Source organism: Phyllobates terribilis, unplaced genomic scaffold, assembly GCF_046119375.1.
Source record: "Phyllobates terribilis strain yellow unplaced genomic scaffold, ASM4611937v1 Scaffold_4__5_contigs__length_816908805, whole genome shotgun sequence".
In the NCBI taxonomy this organism is placed as follows: Eukaryota; Metazoa; Chordata; class Amphibia; order Anura; family Dendrobatidae; genus Phyllobates; species Phyllobates terribilis.
Genome location: NW_027362764.1, coordinates 9,289,248 through 9,309,187, shown reverse-complemented (window position 1 = coordinate 9,309,187; position 19,940 = coordinate 9,289,248). Strand labels below are relative to the sequence as shown.

At 51.4% G+C, this 19,940-nt stretch overlaps 1 protein-coding gene across 5 annotated transcripts in view; it reads left to right on the top strand.

Annotated features, from left to right (window-relative positions):
• SLC4A2 (solute carrier family 4 member 2) overlaps nucleotides 1-19,940 on the top strand; it is a 364,938-nt gene that overhangs the window by 174,595 nt on the left and 170,403 nt on the right. For all 5 annotated transcript variants that reach the window (XM_073677122.1, XM_073677121.1, XM_073677123.1 and 2 more), the window contains 8 exons: nucleotides 9,210-9,310; nucleotides 10,466-10,677; nucleotides 11,000-11,133; nucleotides 11,427-11,607; nucleotides 12,398-12,533; nucleotides 12,635-12,815; nucleotides 12,893-13,001; nucleotides 13,666-13,850. In XM_073677122.1, coding sequence (XP_073533223.1) covers nucleotides 9,210-9,310; nucleotides 10,466-10,677; nucleotides 11,000-11,133; nucleotides 11,427-11,607; nucleotides 12,398-12,533; nucleotides 12,635-12,815; nucleotides 12,893-13,001; nucleotides 13,666-13,850 — 1,239 coding nt within the window. The remainder of the gene's footprint in view (nucleotides 1-9,209; nucleotides 9,311-10,465; nucleotides 10,678-10,999; nucleotides 11,134-11,426; nucleotides 11,608-12,397; nucleotides 12,534-12,634; nucleotides 12,816-12,892; nucleotides 13,002-13,665; nucleotides 13,851-19,940) is intronic.

Here is a 19,940-nt window from a genome sequence, read left to right as displayed (position 1 = left end):
GGAGATGTAGGGCAGTGCAGTGCTATGGAGAGGACAGGTGGAGTGGTAGACAGAGGAGTAGATATAGGGCAATATCAGCACTGTGGAGAGGATGGGTAGGGTGATAGACAGAGATGAGGGAGGAGATGTAGGACGGTACAGCACTGTGGAAAAGACTAGTAGGTTGGTAGACAGAAATGAGGAGGAGATGTAGGGCGGTGCAGCACTGTGGAGAGGACAGGTAGGTGGTAGACAGAGTTGAGGAGCAGATGTAGGGCGGTGCAGCACTGTGGAGAGGAGAGAGAGGGTGGTAAACAAAGATGAGGAGGAGAAGTAGGGCAGTACAGCACTGTGGAGAGCATGGTTGTGGAGTTGGGAAGCCAAACCTCCAACTCCTCAATTTCCCTGACTCCCGAATCTGACTCCACAACTCCGACTCCACAGAACTGCCTCAATACTGAGCGTGTACATAAAGTGCAGGACAGATTCATCTCAACTAAAAGCCTAAATCCTTAGATCAGGAATAGAACAGACATTTATAGGACAGTTCATAATTTTCCCAAATTCTTATGAAAACATTTACAGCATGTTCTGCATTGAACTATTGAACCCAATTTATTATACATTTTAGGAGTCTGTCCATTTTATACAGACTCCGACTCCATCAAAATGGACACCGACTCCACAGCCCTGGGAGAAGACAGTTATGGTTTTGGACAAATGATGAGGAGATGTAGGGCAATGCAGCACTGTGGAGAGGAGAGGTAGGTGGTAGACAGAGATAAAGAGGAGATGCAGGGCAGTGTAGCGCTGTGGAGAGGACTGTAGGTTGGTAGGCAGAGATGAGAAGGAGATGTTGGGCGGTGCAGCAATGTGGAGAGGACAGGTAGGTGGTAGACAGAGATGAGGAGGAGATGTAGGGTGGTGCAACACTGTGGAGAGGTCGGGTAGGTGGTAGACAGAGATTAGGAGGAGATATAGGGCAGTGCAGCACGGAGAGGACAGGTAGGGTAGTAGACAGAGATGAGCAGATGTAGGGTGGTGTAGCACTGTGGAAAAGATGGGTAGGGTGATAGACAGAGATGAGGAGAAGGAGATGTAGGGTGGTGCGGCACTGTGGAGAAGAAAGGTAGGGTAGTAGACAGAGATAAGGAGGAGATGTAGGGCAATGCAGCACTGTGGAGAGGACAGGTAGGTGGTAGACAGACAAGAAGATGTAGAGCGGTGCAGCACTGTGGAGAGGACAGGTAGGTGGTAGACAGAGATGAGGAGGAGATGTAGGGCAATGCAGCACTGTGGAAAGGACAGGTAGGTGGTAGGCAGAGATGAGTAGGAGATGTAGGGCAATGCAGCACTGTGGAGAGGACAGGTAGGTGGTAGACAGACAAGAAGATGTAGAGAGGTGCAGCACTGTGGAGAGGACAGGTAGGTGGTAGGCAGAGATGAGGAGGAGATGTAGGGCAATGCAGCACTGTGGAGAGGACAGGTAGGTGATAGACAGACAAGAAGATGTAGAGCGGTGCAGCACTCTGGATAGGACGGGTAGGTGGTAGGCAGAGATGAGGAGGAGATGTAGGGCAATGCAGCACTGTGGAGAGGACAGGTAGATGGTAGACAGAGATGAGGTGGAGATGTAGGCCGGTGCAGCACTGTGGAGAGAACATGTAGATGGTAGACAGAGATGAGGTGGAGATGTAGGCCGGTGCAGCACTGTGGAGAGGACAGGTAGATGGTAGACAGAGATGAGGTGGAGATGTAGGCCGGTGCAGCACTGTGGAGAGGACATGTAGATGGTAGACAGAGATGAGGTGGAGATGTAGGCCAGTGCAGCACTGTGGAGAGGACAGGTAGATGGTAGACAGAGATGAGGTGGAGATGTAGGCCGGTGCAGCACTGTGGAGAGGACATGTAGATGGTAGACAGAGATGAGGTGGAGATGTAGGCCGGTGCAGCACTGTGGAGAGGACATGTAGATGGTAGACAGAGATGAGGTGGAGATGTAGGCCGGTGCAGCACTGTGGAGAGGACAGGTAGATGGTAGACAGAGATGAGGTGGAGATGTAGGCCGGTGCAGCACTGTGGAGAGGACATGTAGATGGTAGACAGAGATGAGGTGGAGATGTTGGGCGGTGCAGCAATGTGGAGAGGACAGGTAGGTGGTAGACAGAGATGAGGAGGCGATGTAGGGTGGTGCAACACTGTGGAGAGGTCGGGTAGGTGGTAGACAGAGATTAGGAGGAGATATAGGGCAGTGCAGCACGGAGAGGACAGGTAGGGTAGTAGACAGAGATGAGCAGATGTAGGGTGGTGTAGCACTGTGGAAAAGATGGGTAGGGTGATAGACAGAGATGAGGAGAAGGAGATGTAGGGTGGTGCGGCACTGTGGAGAAGAAAGGTAGGGTAGTAGACAGAGATAAGGAGGAGATGTAGGGCAATGCAGCACTGTGGAGAGGACAGGTAGGTGGTAGACAGACAAGAAGATGTAGAGCGGTGCAGCACTGTGGAGAGGACAGGTAGGTGGTAGACAGAGATGAGGAGGAGATGTAGGGCAATGCAGCACTGTGGAAAGGACAGGTAGGTGGTAGGCAGAGATGAGTAGGAGATGTAGGGCAATGCAGCACTGTGGAGAGGACAGGTAGGTGGTAGACAGACAAGAAGATGTAGAGAGGTGCAGCACTGTGGAGAGGACAGGTAGGTGGTAGGCAGAGATGAGGAGGAGATGTAGGGCAATGCAGCACTGTGGAGAGGACAGGTAGGTGGTAGACAGACAAGAAGATGTAGAGCGGTGCAGCACTCTGGATAGGACGGGTAGGTGGTAGGCAGAGATGAGGAGGAGATGTAGGGCAATGCAGCACTGTGGAGAGGACAGGTAGATGGTAGACAGAGATGAGGTGGAGATGTAGGCCGGTGCAGCACTGTGGAGAGAACATGTAGATGGTAGACAGAGATGAGGTGGAGATGTAGGCCGGTGCAGCACTGTGGAGAGGACAGGTAGATGGTAGACAGAGATGAGGTGGAGATGTAGGCCGGTGCAGCACTGTGGAGAGGACATGTAGATGGTAGACAGAGATGAGGTGGAGATGTAGGCCAGTGCAGCACTGTGGAGAGGACAGGTAGATGGTAGACAGAGATGAGGTGGAGATGTAGGCCGGTGCAGCACTGTGGAGAGGACATGTAGATGGTAGACAGAGATGAGGTGGAGATGTAGGCCGGTGCAGCACTGTGGAGAGGACATGTAGATGGTAGACAGAGATGAGGTGGAGATGTAGGCCGGTGCAGCACTGTGGAGAGGACAGGTAGATGGTAGACAGAGATGAGGTGGAGATGTAGGCCGGTGCAGCACTGTGGAGAGGACATGTAGATGGTAGACAGAGATGAGGTGGAGATGTAGGCCGGTGCAGCACTGTGGAGAGGACAGGTAGATGGTAGACAGAGATGAGGTGGAGATGTAGGCCGGTGCAGCACTGTGGAGAGGACAGGTAGATGGTAGATAGAGATGAGGTGGAGATGTAGGCCGGTGCAGCACTGTGGAGAGGACAGGTAGATGGTAGACAGAGATGAGGTGGAGATGTAGGCCGGTGCAGCACTGTGGAGAGGACAGGTAGATGGTAGACAGAGATGAGGTGGAGATGTAGGCCGGTGCAGCACTGTGGAGAGGACAGGTAGATGGTAGACAGAGATGAGGTGGAGATGTAGGCCGGTGCAGCACTGTGGAGAGGACAGGTAGATGGTAGATAGAGATGAGGAAATGTAGGGAGGTGCAGCATTGTGGAGAGCCTGGTAAGCTCTTTTTTTGTGATCGGTTTATAGGTTGAACATCAGCTTGGTGAAGTGAGGGAGGGAAGAGGATCCATGATATTGGCAGATAATTTCCATAGGATATCGGTGATTTTTCTGTGATATAATTGGCAGATCGTCAGCGCTGAGTTTGGTGAACGGGCCTGCACTTTAGGACTGTGGAAGTAGTGACAAGTGTCAGTGGTTTCGTACTGTTAGATAGTGAGGTGAGGAGGGCGGAGAAGTTGCTTGTTTGGAGAGGTGAAGGGCAGAGATATATGCTTTCAGTATAAAGGTTTATTGGATGAAGTCTTGTGACGTAAGACGTTGGAGCCCCTCTGGAGAGGACGTGTTTGCCGTGTGTGTCAGGGTCACCCACGTCTTGTGTTGGGTTGTTTGTGGAGCCCGTGCGGCTTCATCCAGGGAATGTTTCAGTGTCTTATTATAATGTGAAAATGCTGAGTCTGGACAGGAGGAGATTCCTATAAACCCTTCATACACTGCCGGGTATGGATGTCAATCTCTGTAGAAGGTTGTGGTCAGAGAGCAGAGAGGCGAGTTAGTAAAATCATGCACTGAGCAGAGCCGGGAGAAGACCAGCTCCAGAGTATTCCCGTCCTCATGTAGGGGAGTCAGTAGAATCACACACTGAGCAGAGCCGGGAGAAGAGCAGGTCCAGAGTATTCCCATCCTCATGTAGGGGAGTCAGTAGAGTCACACACTGAGCAGAGCCGGGAGAAGAGCAGGTCCAGAGTATTCCCATCCTTAGGTAGGGGAGTCAGTAGAATTACACACTGAGCAGAGCCGGGAGAAGACCAGCTCCAGAGTATTCCCATCATCATGTAGGAGAGTCAGTAGAGTCACACACTGAGCAGAGCCGGGAGAAGAGCAGGTCCAGAGTATTCTCATCCTCATGTAGGGGAGACAGTAGGGTCACACAGTGAGCAGAGCCGGGAGAAGAGCAGGTCCAGAGTATTCCCGTCCTCATGTAGGGGAGTCAGTAGAGTCACACACTGAGCAGAGCCGGGAGAAGAGCAGTTCCAGAGTATTCCCGTCCTCATGTAGGGGAGTCAGTAGAGTCACACACTGAGCAGAGCTGGGAGAAGAGCAGGTCCAGAGTATTCCCATCATCATGTAGGAGAGTCAGTAGAGTCACACACTGAGCAGAGCCGGGAGAAGAGCAGGTCCAGAGTATTCCCATCCTCATGTAGAGGAGTCAGTAGAGTCACACACTGAGCAGAGCTGGGAGAAGAGCAGGTCCAGAGTATTCCCATCCTCATGTAGGGGAGTCAGTAGAGTCACACACTGAGCAGAGCCGAGAGAAGAGCAGGTCCAGAGTATTCCCATCCTCATGTAGAGGAGTCAGTAGAGTCACACACTGAGCAGAGCCGGGAGAAGACCAGGTCCAGAGTATTCCCGTCCTCATGTAGGGGAATCAGTAGAGTCACACACTGAGCAGAGCCGGGAGAAGAGCAGGTCCAGAGTATTCTCATCCTCATGTAGGGGAGTCAGTAGAGTCACACACTGAGCAGAGCCGGGAGAAGAGCAGGTACAGAGTATTCCCATCCTTAGGTAGGGGAGTCAGTAGAATCACACACTGAGCAGAGCCGGGAGAAGACCAGCTCCAGAGTATTCCCATCATCATGCAGGAGAGTCAGTAGAGTCACACACTGAGCAGAGCCGGGAGAAGAGCAGGTACAGAGTATTCCCATCCTTAGGTAGGGGAGTCAGTAGAATCACACACTGAGCAGAGCCGGGAGAAGACCAGCTCCAGAGTATTCCCATCATCATGTAGGAGAGTCAGTAGAGTCACACACTGAGCAGAGACGGGAGAAGAGCAGGTCCAGAGTATTCCCATCTTCATGTAGGGGAGTCAGTAGAGTCACACACTGAGCAGAGCCGGGAGAAGAGCAGGTCCAGAGTATTCCCATCCTCATGTAGGAGAGTCAGTAGAGTCACACACTGAGCAGAGCCGGGAGAAGAGCAGGTCCAGAGTATTCCCATCTTCATGTAGGGAAGTCAGTAGAATCACACACTAAGCAGAGCCGGGAGAAGAGCAGGTCCAGAGTATTCCCATCCTCATGTAGGAGAGTCAGTAGAGTCACACACTGAGCAGAGCCGGGAGAAGAGCAGGTCCAGAGTATTCCCGTCTTCATGTAGGAGAGTCAGTAGAGTCACACACTGAGCAGAGCCGGGAGAAGAGCAGGTCCAGAGTATTCCCATCCTCATGTAGGAGAGTCAGTAGAGTCACACACTGAGCAGAGCCGGGAGAAGAGCAGGTACAGAGTATTCCCATCCTTAGGTAGGGGAGTCAGTAGAATCACACACTGAGCAGAGCCGGGAGAAGACCAGCTCCAGAGTATTCCCATCATCATGCAGGAGAGTCAGTAGAGTCACACACTGAGCAGAGCCGGGAGAAGAGCAGCTACAGAGTATTCCCATCCTTAGGTAGGGGAGTCAGTAGAATCACACACTGAGCAGAGCCGGGAGAAGACCAGCTCCAGAGTATTCCCATCATCATGTAGGAGAGTCAGTAGAGTCACACACTGAGCAGAGATGGGAGAAGAGCAGGTCCAGAGTATTCCCATCTTCATGTAGGGGAGTCAGTAGAGTCACACACTGAGCAGAGCCGGGAGAAGAGCAGGTCCAGAGTATTCCCATCCTCATGTAGGAGAGTCAGTAGAGTCACACACTGAGCAGAGCCGGGAGAAGAGCAGGTCCAGAGTATTCCCATCTTCATGTAGGGAAGTCAGTAGAATCACACACTAAGCAGAGCCGGGAGAAGAGCAGGTCCAGAGTATTCCCATCCTCATGTAGGAGAGTCAGTAGAGTCACACACTGAGCAGAGCCGGGAGAAGAGCAGGTCCAGAGTATTCCCGTCTTCATGTAGGAGAGTCAGTAGAGTCACACACTGAGCAGAGCCGGGAGAAGAGCAGGTCCAGAGTATTCCCATCCTCATGTAGGAGAGTCAGTAGAGTCACACACTGAGCAGAGCCGGGAGAAGAGCAGGTCCAGAGTATTCCCATCCTTAGGTAGGGGAGTCAGTAGAATTACACACTGAGCAGAGCCGGGAGAAGACCAGCTCCAGAGTATTCCCATCATCATGTAGGAGAGTCAGTAGAGTCACACACTGAGCAGAGCCGGGAGAAGAGCAGTTCCAGAGTATTCCCGTCCTCATGTAGGGGAGTCAGTAGAGTCACACACTGAGCAGAGCTGGGAGAAGAGCAGGTCCAGAGTATTCCCATCATCATGTAGGAGAGTCAGTACAGTCACACACTGAGCAGAGCCGGGAGAAGAGCAGGTCCAGAGTATTCCCATCCTCATGTAGAGGAGTCAGTAGAGTCACACACTGAGCAGAGCCGGGAGAAGAGCAGGTCCAGAGTATTCCCATCTTCATGTAGGGGAGTCAGTAGAGTCACACACTGAGCAGAGCCGGGAGAAGAGCAGGTCCAGAGTATTCCCATCCTCATGTAGGAGAGTCAGTAGAGTCACACACTGAGCAGAGCCGGGAGAAGAGCAGGTCCAGAGTATTCCCATCTTCATGTAGGGAAGTCAGTAGAATCACACACTAAGCAGAGCCGGGAGAAGAGCAGGTCCAGAGTATTCCCATCCTCATGTAGGAGAGTCAGTAGAGTCACACACTGAGCAGAGCCGGGAGAAGAGCAGGTCCAGAGTATTCCCGTCTTCATGTAGGAGAGTCAGTAGAGTCACACACTGAGCAGAGCCGGGAGAAGAGCAGGTCCAGAGTATTCCCATCCTCATGTAGGAGAGTCAGTAGAGTCGCACACTGAGCAGAGCCGGGAGAAGAGCAGGTCCAGAGTATTCCCATCCTTAGGTAGGGGAGTCAGTAGAATTACACACTGAGCAGTGCCGGGAGAAGACCAGCTCCAGAGTATTCCCATCATCATGTAGGAGAGTCAGTAGAGTCACACACTGAGCAGAGCCGGGAGAAGAGCAGTTCCAGAGTATTCCCGTCCTCATGTAGGGGAGTCAGTAGAGTCACACACTGAGCAGAGCTGGGAGAAGAGCAGGTCCAGAGTATTCCCATCATCATGTAGGAGAGTCAGTACAGTCACACACTGAGCAGAGCCGGGAGAAGAGCAGGTCCAGAGTATTCCCATCCTCATGTAGAGGAGTCAGTAGAGTCACACACTGAGCAGAGCCGGGAGAAGAGCAGGTCCAGAGTATTCCCATCCTTAGGTAGGGGAGTCAGTAGAGTCACACACTGAGCAGAGCCGGGAGAAGAGCAGGTCCAGAGTATTCCCATCCTCATGTAGGGAATCCGTAGAGTCACACACTGAGCAGAGCCGGGAGAAGAGCAGGTCCAGAGTATTCCCATCCTCATGTAGAGGAGTCAGTAGAGTCACACACTGAGCAGAGCCGGGAGAAGAGCTGGTCCAGAGTATTCCCATCCTCATGTAGGGGAGTCAGTAGAGTCACACACTGAGCAGAGCCGGGAGAAGAGCAGGTCCAGAGTATTCCCATCCTCATGTAGAGGAGTCAGTAGAGTCACACACTGAGCAGAGCCGGGAGAAGAGCAGGTCCAGAGTATTCCCATCCTCATGTAGGGGAGTCAGTAGAGTCACACACTGAGCAGAGCCGGGAGAAGAGCAGGTCCAGAGTGTTCCCATCCTTAGGTAGGGGAGTCAGTAGAATCACACACTGAGCAGAGCCGGGAGAAGACCAGCTTCAGAGTACTCCCATCATCATGTAGGGGAGTCAGTAGAGTCACACACTGAGCAGAGCCGGGAGAAGACCAGCTTCAGAGTACTCCCATCATCATGTAGGGGAGTCAGTAGAGTCACACACTGAGCAGAGCCGGGAGAAGAGCAGGTCCAGAGTATTCCCGTCCTCATGTAGGGGAATCAGTAGAGTCACACACTGAGCAGAGCCGGGAGAAGAGCAGGTCCAGAGTATTCTCATCCTCATGTAGGGGAGTCAGTAGAATTACACACTGAGCAGAGCCAGGAGAAGAGCAGGTCCAGAGTATTCCCTTCCTCATGTAGGGGAGTCAGTATAGTCGCACACTGAGCAGAGCCGGGAGAAGAGCAGGTCCAGAGTATTCCCATCCTCATGTAGAGGAGTCAGTAGAGTCACACACTGAGCAGAGCCGGGAGAAGACCAGCTCCAGAGTATTCCCATCATCATGTCGGGGAGTCAGTAGAGTCACACACTGAGCAGAGCCGGGAGAAGACCAGCTCCAGAGTATTCCCTACTTCATGGGTAGGAGAGTTAGTAGCTGCGAAAGGATACAACGTGGGTCACAATGGGGGTCACTGCCACATTGCGGGTCACATTTCAGGTTACAATAGGGGTCACAATGCGGGTCACACTGCATTCTACAATACAGGTCACCATGGGGGTCACAATTTTGGTAAGTGTATTTCCGTCCGCTCACGCTTGCACTGCAGTCGGTGTAGTCGGGAGCTGTGAATGTGTCTTTCTTCTCGCAGTTCTTCCCAGTGGAAGACGATGTTCCGCAGAGACTTTCTGCCGGGCTGCCGCTCTCATCTCCAGATGCTGTCTGCAGAGAGCAGAAATCTGACATATTGAGGTAAGTGGGCATTTTCTGGTCAGAGCTGCATAAGTACTGGATATGTTGTCAGGGCCGTACAGGTAGTGGTTAGTTGTCAGGTCTTTACTGGTTAGTTGTCAGGACTGCACAAGCACTGGTTAGTTGTCAGGGCAGTATCAGTTAGTTGTTCGGTCTACACTGGTGTGAAGACCTGGGGTCTTCCGTGGACGTAACGTTACTCAGACAACACAGGGTGAGGGTAAAACAGCGTGGCAATACTTTACTGAACCGCAAAGCGGAGACTAAACATATAGAACAGTCCCAGAAAATACCCAAGATGGTGCAAATGACAGAGTCTCACCCTTCCGCTGACCCGCTGGTAATAGAGCAGCTGCGGCTTTGGGACTTCCAGGGCCAACTACCTCCAGTGGCCCCCCGCTTTGGGTGGACACTCACAGAGAGTAGGTAGCAGCAAGCTTAGGAAGCTGACAGTCCATTGACGTACAAGGCCAGGAGACCTGAAAGTCCCAACCTGACTTCTCCGAACATATCCATGAAACCAGGTGACCAGTGGGTCCTAACCTGGCTTTCTCCTGACCTACTGAAAATAGACGTCTAGATAATTAAGATTAAATTCCATGTCGTCACAACTGGTTAGTTGTCAGGACTGCACAGGCATTGGTTAGTTGTCAGGGCAGTATCGGTTAGCTGTCAGGTCTATACTGGTTAGTTGTCAGGGTTGTATCGGTTAGTTGTCGTGGCTGCACATATATATTGGTTAGATACACATAGTTCGTGATACTGTGTTGCAGGTGATATTTGGTGCTTCGGACATTCGTTTATCCTGAGTAGTGATGACGAGCATGCTCATTACTCGAGATTTACAATCATGCTCTGGTGCTCGCCGAGTGTCTGCAGCGTGCTCGGGTGTTATGTTTGAGTCACTCCGTGTGCATGATTTGCAACTGTTTGACAGTTTTAATACTTTTGAGGAATGCCTGTTTCTTAGGCATTCCTCACATGTATTAAAGCTATCAAACAGTCGCAAATCATGCACACGGAGTGACTCAAACATAACACCGGAGCACGCTGAAGACACTCGGCGAGCACCAGAGCATGATCGCCGAAAGGGTTATCAGAACATACTCGCTCATCACTAATCCTGAGCTGTGACACTTATTTATGTGTTTTCAGACAAGAACAAGGAACCTGCACCTCCCCCACTGTAGAGGGCGTGGGTTCCTCTCGCCCCCCTCATAGGCAGCCGCCCCATCGTAGCTATAGCCTTACAGAACGTAGGAGAATTGGCAGCATGACCCATCCTGAGGATGCCCACTACTATGTTGTGCCAACTGATGAGACTGAGGCTCAGACCCTGGCGTCAGCCGACCTGGACTACATGAAGAGTGAGTGAGAAGATCCCCGATATAGAGGAGACCCGAGCCCCATTTCCTCACATTGTGAGGGTGCGAGGGGCTTTTCTGAGGAGTCCTGAGATCTCCACCATATGAGACTGTTGCAGTATTGTACCCAATAATGTGAAACTTGAAACTCCCCAATGATGTGAGAACTCTTACCATAGTGTCTCTGATCCCCAATTACTGGATTAAACCCTAACCCAGGTGTCCCTGAACTCCCCCCCCCCCCCCCCAAATACTGTATCAGATCCCTGGCTTACGTGAATCCCATGTAGTGTGCCAACCCATGCTGACCTTCGTCCGTTTCCAGGTCATCGCTTTGAGGATCTTCCTGCTGTGCGGAGACATCTTGTCCGGAAGAGTAAAGGGCATGTGGTCCATATCAGCAAGGAACATAAGGAGAGACACCCACATCGAAAGAGCGTCACTCTGCAGCCCCATGAGGTGAGGAAGGGGCTCCCAACACCTGTGACTAGTGTCTATGTGACACTAGGCGTGTGCATGTGCTGTCTGATGTCTTACCAAATTCTCTGCTAATAGCAGGATCCAAAGGTAGTTCACCTCCATAATACAGCCTGTATTGCTGCTTGACATGATTGTCCTTCCAGAGGTGCAATATGGACCCACACCATTCTGGATGATCTCTGTTACCGCCATGTGCATGAATCCTCCAATCTGCGGTGCGCCCTCGTATAATGTCCACTCGTGTATAGACCTTCTCACTTCCGCACCCGCAGGTATTTGTGGAGCTGAATGAGTTAGTTCTGGACAAGCATCAAGAATTACAATGGAAGGAAACTGCTCGCTGGATAAAGTTTGAGGAGGATGTGGAAGCTGAAACAGATCAATGGGGAAAGCCACACGTTGCCTCGCTCAGCTTTCGTAGTCTTCTGGAGCTCCGTCGAACGCTGTCACATGGTAAGTCGAACCTTAAGAGGTACAGCCACTGCAGAAACTGGGGAATTGATGATGCTGGGACGACTAGCTGATGGCGATGACCTGTTAATGACTCGATGATGACTTGCTGATGACCTGGTGATGATAATGATCTAATGATGACGATGATCCCATGAGGTCTCAGTGGTGACACATTAATAACTTGTTGATGACCCAGTGATGAGTCGGTAATGACAATGACCCAATGATGAACTGGTGATGACCCAATGATGACTTGGTGATGACTATGACCCTGTGATGTCTCAGTGACAACTCAGTGAGAACACGGGGATGACCTAATGACACAATAATCACTTGGTGGTGACTCTATGATGAGTCATTACTGGCAATAACCCAATGATGACTTGGTGATGGCGATGATCGGGTGACCCAATGATGTCTCAGTGATGACCCAGTGATGAGTCGGTAATGACAATGACCCAGTGATGAGCCGGTGATGACGATGATCTAATGATGTCTCAGTGATGACCTGGTAATGACCGATGATGACTTTGTGATGTCTCAGTGAAGACCCAGTGAAAACACAGAGATGACCCAATGATTTAATCACTTGATAATGACCATGTGAAGAGCCATTAGTGACAATGACCCATTGATGGCCTGGTAACGATTCAGTAATGACCTGGTGATGAGGCATGAGGATGGTCCAATGTGCAGTGTTGGATACATGGTCAGTTTTGGACATACCTATGTAGGGTAGGACTTTGCACAACTCATGAAGTATAATGAAAGCCTCTTTCTTTTCCCATAGGTGCTGTTCTTTTAGACCTGGACCAGAGGACTCTGCCTGGAATTGCTCATCAGGTGGTGGAGCAGATGATCATCAGTGACCAAATAAAAGCAGAAGACAGAGCCAATGTGCTGAGAGCTTTACTCCTGAAGCACAGGTCTGTACTTACATATGTGACAAGTGCGTGAAGCCTTGAGTGTCGACATTCATTATGTCTGGAACATCATGAAACATCGCTCTTCATTTTTATGTTTTCAGCCATCCAAGTGATGAAAAAGACTCATCGTTCTCCAGGAACATATCAGCCGCCAGCCTTGGCTCTCTGCTCGGACATCACAGCACTAATCATATCTCCCAGAACAGTGAACCCAACCTGACAGACCCTCTAATGGGTGGTGACCCCACAGAACCAGAAACCAAAATCGACATAGATCGTGAGGTGAGATGAAGGTGAAGTAACGGCCTTTTAGATCCATGATCGTAACGAATCAGTGACTTCTTTTCTGTATTATCCAGCGGGAATCTCTTCCTTCATTACCAACAATCCAACGCTCCAAGTCTAAACATGAACTGAAACTTTTGGAGAAGATTCCGGAGAATGCAGAGGCCAGTGTGGTGCTCGTGGGTGAGTGTGGAGGCTCCACGGCCATGCCGAGGGCTTGTAATCATATAGCTTGCACATTGTCCACATTACATGAGACTTCCAACGAAGTTGCAATGCCACCAGCAACAATGAGGCTACGCAGCCACCAGCTATGAGGACATGATTCCACTGCCAGTGATGAAGAGATGCCACAAGCAACAATGGCGCGACGCATCCTATAGAAATGGATGACACAATGCCACCACCAACAACGATGATGCGGTGCCACCACCAGCACTGAAATGACCCAGCCACCAGCAATGATGATGATGATGCGATGCCACCGCCAACAATAACATGGACACTGAAACATGTCACTGTTTTTAACGAACAGTGGCATGCCTGTCCACAGGTTGTATGTGATATTGCAGATCATCCCTAACCAGTTTGATAGCACCAAGCTGCATTACGAGACAACCTGTAGACTGATGGGAGCAGCCATGTTTTTCAATACCTTACAACCTTTTTAAGAGGAATCAGTTGACAGAACGTGGAATTTCATGCCCCGGTTGTGCCATCACGTCTCCTCGGTGCAGTCGGTGGTAGTACCTGATGTGGACTTCCTGTGCGGAGGACCTCTCTTCTTTTGCGTTGGTTATGTGTCACTATACATCAGCCCGTTGATCTGGGTTCTTATGTGTCTCAGGTTGTGTGGAATTCCTTGAGCAGCCGACCATGGCGTTTGTGCGTCTGCAGGAGGCGGTGGAGCTAGACTCAGTCCTGGAAGTCCCCATTCCTGTGCGATTCCTATTCATCCTGCTGGGTCCTAGCACATCCAATATGGACTATCATGAGATCGGGAGATCCATCTCCACTCTTATGTCAGACAAGGTGACACTAAACCGCCTTACTACAATTATCACCCATGACCATAGCACCTCAGATGTCATCCCCGACCATAGCAGAGACTGCCCCCCCAATATCAGCCGTGATCATAGCGGGGACTGTCTCACAGATATTGGCCCTGACCATAGCATGGACTGTCCCTCAGATATCGCCCCTGACCATAGCAGGGACTGTCCCTCAGATATCGCCCCTGACCATAGCAGGGACTGTCCTTTAGATATCGTCCCTGACCATGGCGGGGACTGTCCCTCAGATATCGCCCCTGACCATAGCAAGGACTGTCCCTCAGATATCGCCCCTGACCATAGCAGGAACTGTCCTTTAGATATCGTCCCTGACCATGGCGGGGAATGTCCCTCAGATATTGCCCCTGACCATAGCAAGGACTGTCCTTTAGATATCGTCCCTGACCATAGCAGGCACTGTCCCTCAGATATCGCCCCCGACAATAGCGAGAACTGTCCCTCAGATAATCAACCCTAACCATAGCAGGGACTGTTCCTCAGATATCACCCCTGACCATATCATGGACTGTTCCCGAAATATCGCCCCTGACCATGGTGTGGACTGTCCCTCAGATATCACCCCTGACGATAGCGATGACTGGCCCTCAGGTATCACACCTGACCATAGCAAGGAATGTCCCTCAGATATTGCACCTGAGAATGATGGGGACTGTCCCTCAGATATCGACCCTGACCATGGTAGGGACTGTGCCGCAGATACCGGCCTGACCATAGCAGGTACTGTCCCTTAGATAACTCCCCTGACCATAGTAGGGACTGTTTCTCAGATATCTCCTCTGACCATAGTAGGGACTGTCCCTTAGATAACTCCCCTGAACATAGCAGGGACTGTCACTCAGATATCTCCCATGACCATAGCGTGGACTGGTCCTCAGATATCCTCTCTGACCAAAGTGGGAATTGGTTTGGGATTTCCTCTGCTTGGTGTTACATCCGTGTTTTGCTGAAGCATAAACTCCGTGGTTGATTTTCAGTTTCTATTCTTTTCCTTTCCGTGGTTTTTCCATTTAGTGATTTTCTCCTCAGCTTCTTCATTCATCTTCTCTTTTCTTTACCTTTAGAACAGTCTCTGCTTTTCCATTTTAATCTTCCCTGTATGTTTCCTCTTTACCTTCAGGCCAGTCCCTTCTTCTCCATTTTGATCCTCCCTCTATATCTCTTCTGCAGCCCTTTACCTTTAGGCCATTCGCTGCTTCTCTTTTAATCCCCCCTCTATATTTCCTCCTCAGCCCTTTACCTTTAAGCCCAGGACCTGCTTCTCCGTTTTGATCCTCCTTGTATGTCTCCTCCTCGGTCCTTTACCTTTAGTCCCAGTCCCTGGTTCTCTGTTTTGATCCTCCCTCTATATCTCTTCTATGGCCCTTTACCTTTAGGTCATTCCCTGCTTCTCCGTTTTAATCCCCCCTCTATATTTCCTCCTCGGCCCTTTACCTTTAAGCCTAGTCCCTGCTTCTCCGTTTTGATCCTTCTTGTATGTCTCCTCCTCGGTCCTTTTTCTTTAGGCCAGCCCCTTCTTCTCTGTTTTCATCCTCCCCCTATATCTCCTCCTTGGCCCTTTGCCTTTAAGCCCAGTCCATGCTTCTCCATTTTGATCCTCCTTATATGTCTCCTCCTCGTCATTTTACCTTTAGGCCATTCCCTGCTTCTCCTTTTTTATCTTCCCTGTATGGTCTCCTCATCGGCTCTTTACCTTTAGGCCAGTGCCTTCTTCTTCGTTTTGATCCTCCCTCTATATCTCATCCTCGGCCCTTTACCTTTAGGCTTGTCCTTGCTTCTCCGGTTTGATCTTCCTTTTATGTCTCCTCCTCGGCCCTTTACCTTTATGCCAGTCCCTACTTCTCCGCTTTTGTCCTTCCTCTATATCTCCTCCTCTGCCCTTTACCTTTAAGCTTGGTCCCTGCTTCTCCATTTTGATCCTCCTTATATGTCTCCTCCTCGGCCCTTTACCTTTAGGCCATTCCCTGCTTCTCCTTTTTGATCTTCCCTGTATGTCTTCTCCTTGTCCCTTTACCTTTAGGCCAGTTCCTTTTTCTCCTTTTTGATCCTCCCTCTATATCTCCTCATCGGCCCTTTACCGTTAGGCCAGTCCCTGCTTCTGCGTTTTGATCCTCACTCTATATCTCCTCCTGGGCCCTTTACCTTTAGGCCAGTCCCTTCTTCTCCGTTTTGATCTTCGATGTATGTCTCCTCCTCGGCCCTTTACCTTTATGCCAGTCCCTTCTTCTCCGTTTTGATCTTCCATGTATGTCTCCTCCTCGGCCCTTTACCTTTATGCCAGTCCCTGCTTCTCTGTTTTGATCTTCCCTGTATGTCTCCTCCTCGGCCCTTTACCTTTGTGCCAGTCCCTGCTTCTCCATTTTATCCTCACTCTATATCTCCTCCTCATCCCTTTCTCATGCTCAACTGGCTTAGTTTGGTCAGCAGAATCAACACTCTGCTCTGTTCCCCCAGCACACTGCACGCCAAGTGAACCCATCTCCTGGTTCTAGACGAAAACCCTGCAGAAATGGGATTTAACCGTGTCCTTCCCAGCTTTCTAACATATCCTCCCCCTCTGCCCAAAGCCGAGGGTTGGGCACCATCTGCCAACCAACAGTGTCTGCAGAGACCAGGTTTTTTTTTTAGTTAGGGGGCATGGCCAGTTATGCAAAGCCTCTCCGACCTTTTTCACCACCCTATAGAGTCCCTGTCACTGGGTAAGGAACTCGCTCTTCACTGTGGGCACTAACACAAGTACCCAATCCTCAGGCATAAATTGTCTCACTTGAGACAACCGCTTATACCCCCTGGGGTTTTCCTCCTGGACCTTGATGAGGCGCTCTCTTACTTGGCCCCTCACTTTAGTCCCTTGACACAACAGATTAAGTCCTGAATTGAGCGGTTCCAAGTTTTTCCCAGACACCTCTAACTCAGGAATATTACATTTAGGTGACATTTCCACATCCTTGTTTCCAATTTGTACAGACAATGGCAACTCGGCGGCCGTGGCATGTGACAAGGTCTTTATCAATGTAACCTGCTTGTCAGCTGAGCTACCAGGTGGTATCACTTTCCCACAAAAATCCCAAAAGAGAGGAATATCACGACCAACAATTATAGAATGTGACAACTTTTTGACCACTCCCACTTTGTGGGTCACGGAAACACGGTATTCATGGCGTCGCCATGAATACCCCTGACAGCTACCACCTTCCCAGGGACTGGCTCCTGTGAGAGTGTGGCCCAGAGTACAGTAGTTCCCATCACTTGGACACCTTTCACAGTCACCTGACATTCCCGAGGTCCTTCACCAGGATGAGAAACAGCACTGCAGGCGGAGTAGGCAAAGTAGGAGTAGCGCCGGCCGGCCTACCGAGCAGTCCATCAGCTCCGAGGTCAAGGGACAATTGGCTAATATATGACCCAGGGCGCTACACCTCCAACAGACAATGTTATGAGATTTACCCCTTGAACCTGGTTCTGAACCCTCCAGGGACCTTGGGCGCCCCTCAGAGGTGATCTTGGGCCCCTTCTTTTGAGTATCCCTGACAGGGGAACTCAGGCATCCTTGACGGAGTTCTCATCAGCCAAGTATCTTTTGACCAAGCTCACTTAGGTCATCTGCGCTCTTTGAATTTCCCTGAGCAACCCAATTTTGTACGGATTTAGGTAGTGAATGTATAAATCTGTCCATTACCACTCTTTCCACGATTTGTGAATGCTATCAGGTCTCTGGCTTCAGCTAAATTTGGACCAGGTGTAACAGGTCAAACATCTGGGACTGGGGAGGCTTGTCTCTTTGGTAGCGCGACAGGTGCATCCGTTGTGCACTGACGGACTGGGTTGTGCTCAAATGTGCCAGAATCTTCACCTTCAGCTTGCGTACTACTTGCCATCCTGCAGGAGAAGGTCATAGTATGCTCTCTGTGCTCCCCAGTAAGGTATGGAGCTAGAACTTCTGCCCCTTGCAGTTTATCCACTGTCTCAAAGATAGTCAGGAAAGATAGTCAATCCTTAAACTGCAATGGCTTTTGGTCTACGGGACTTCACACCTGAGTTTCATCCACCAATTGTAGGGATTTCCTCTCTTAGGTAGTTGGTAGCTTTCACACAGGCAATGCAGTCTGGTCCAAACATCTGAAGTTTTATTACTTTGATAATACCCTTTTTGATCCTCCCTGCATGTCTCCTCCTCAGCCCCTTACCCTTAGGCCCAGTCCCAGTTTCTCCGTTTCGATCCTCCATGTGTGTCTTGTAGGGCTTCACTCTCTCTGGTAGTCGGTAGCATTCACACAAGCAATGTGATCTGGCCCAAACATTTGAAGACTCCAGTGGTTCCAAAAGCAAAATAGCCTCTTCCGGGCACATAGGTATGACAGGAAAATAAACCGTTTGTGTACCGGCAGACAAGTAATGTCAGGGCCGGCTCAATTGTTCAAAACATAGTCCTTTCCCTCTCAGCTTCTGGCTGAGGCTGCCAACATTAGAGGACTTTTCTTCCTCCCAGACACAGAGCACAGTTTCTCACCCATGTGGCAATCCTGACACTACACCTGGCTCAGTTTGGTAAGCAACAAACGATCCTGTTTTGCTCCCAGCAGAATCCGCACCCAGCTCTGTCCCCCCAGGAGAATCCACACCCAGCTACATCCCCCCAGGAGAATCCACACCCAGCTCCGTCCCCCCAGGAGAATCCACACCCACCTCCGTCCCCCCAGGAGAATCCCCACCCAGCTCCGCCCCCCCAGCAGAATCCACACCCAGCTCCATCCCCCCAGGAGAATCCACACCCAGCTCCATCCCCCCAGGAGAATCCACACCCAGCTCCGTCCCCCCAGGAGAATCCACACCCACCTCCGTCCCCCCAGGAGAATCCCCACCCAGCTCCGCTCCCCCAGCAGAATCCACACCCAGCTCCATCCCCCCAGGAGAATCCACACCCAGCTCCATCCCCCCAGGAGAATCCACACCCAGCTCCGTCCCCCCAGGAGAATCCACACCCACCTCCGTCCCCCCAGGAGAATCCCCACCCAGCTCCGCTCCCCCAGCAGAATCCACACCCAGCTCCATCCCCCCAGGAGAATCCACACCCAGCTCCGTCCCCCCAGCAGAATCCACACCCAGCTCCATCCCCCCAGGAGAACCCACACCCAGCTCCATCCCCCCAGCAGAATCCACACCCAGTTCCGTCCCCCCAGCAGAATCCACACCCATCTCCGTCCCCCCAGCAGAATCCACACCCAGCTCCGTCCCCCCAGCAGAATCCACACCCAGCTCCGTCCCCCCAGCAGAATCCACACCCAGCTCCGTCCCCCCAGGAGAATCCACACCCAGCTCTGTCCCCCCAGGAGAATCCACACCCTGCTCCGTCCCAAAAAAATCCACACTCAGCCCCGTCCCCCCAGGAGAATCCACACCCATCTACATCCCCCCAGGAGAATCCACACCCAGCTCTGTCCCCCCAGGAGAATCCACACCCACCTCCGTCCCCCCAGGAGAATCCCCACCCAGCTCCGCCCCCCCAGCAGAATCCACACCGAGCTCCATCCCCCCAGTAGAATCCACACCCAGCTCCGTCCCCCCAGCAGAATCCACACCCAGCTCCTTCCCCCCAGCAGAATCTACACCCTGCTCCATCCCCAGCAGAATCTACACCCTGCTCCATCCCCAGCAGAATCTACACCCTGCTCCTTCCCCCCAGCAGTATCTACACCGTGCTCCATCCCCAGCAAAATCTAGACCCTGCTCCATCCCCCCAGCAGAATCTACACCCTGCTCCATCCTCAGCAAAATCTACACCCTGCTCCGTCCCCAGCAGAATCTACACCCTGCTCCATCCCCAGCAGAATCTACACCCTGCTCCATCCTCAGCAAAATCTACACCCTGCTCCGTCCCCAGCAGAATCTACACCCTGCTCCATCACCAGCAGAATCTACACCCTGCTCCATCCCCAGCAGAATCTACATCCTGCTCCAACCCCCCAGCAGAATCTACACCCTGCTCCATCCCCAGCAGAATCTACACCCTGCTCCATCCCCAGCAGAATCTACACCCTGCTCCATCCCCCCA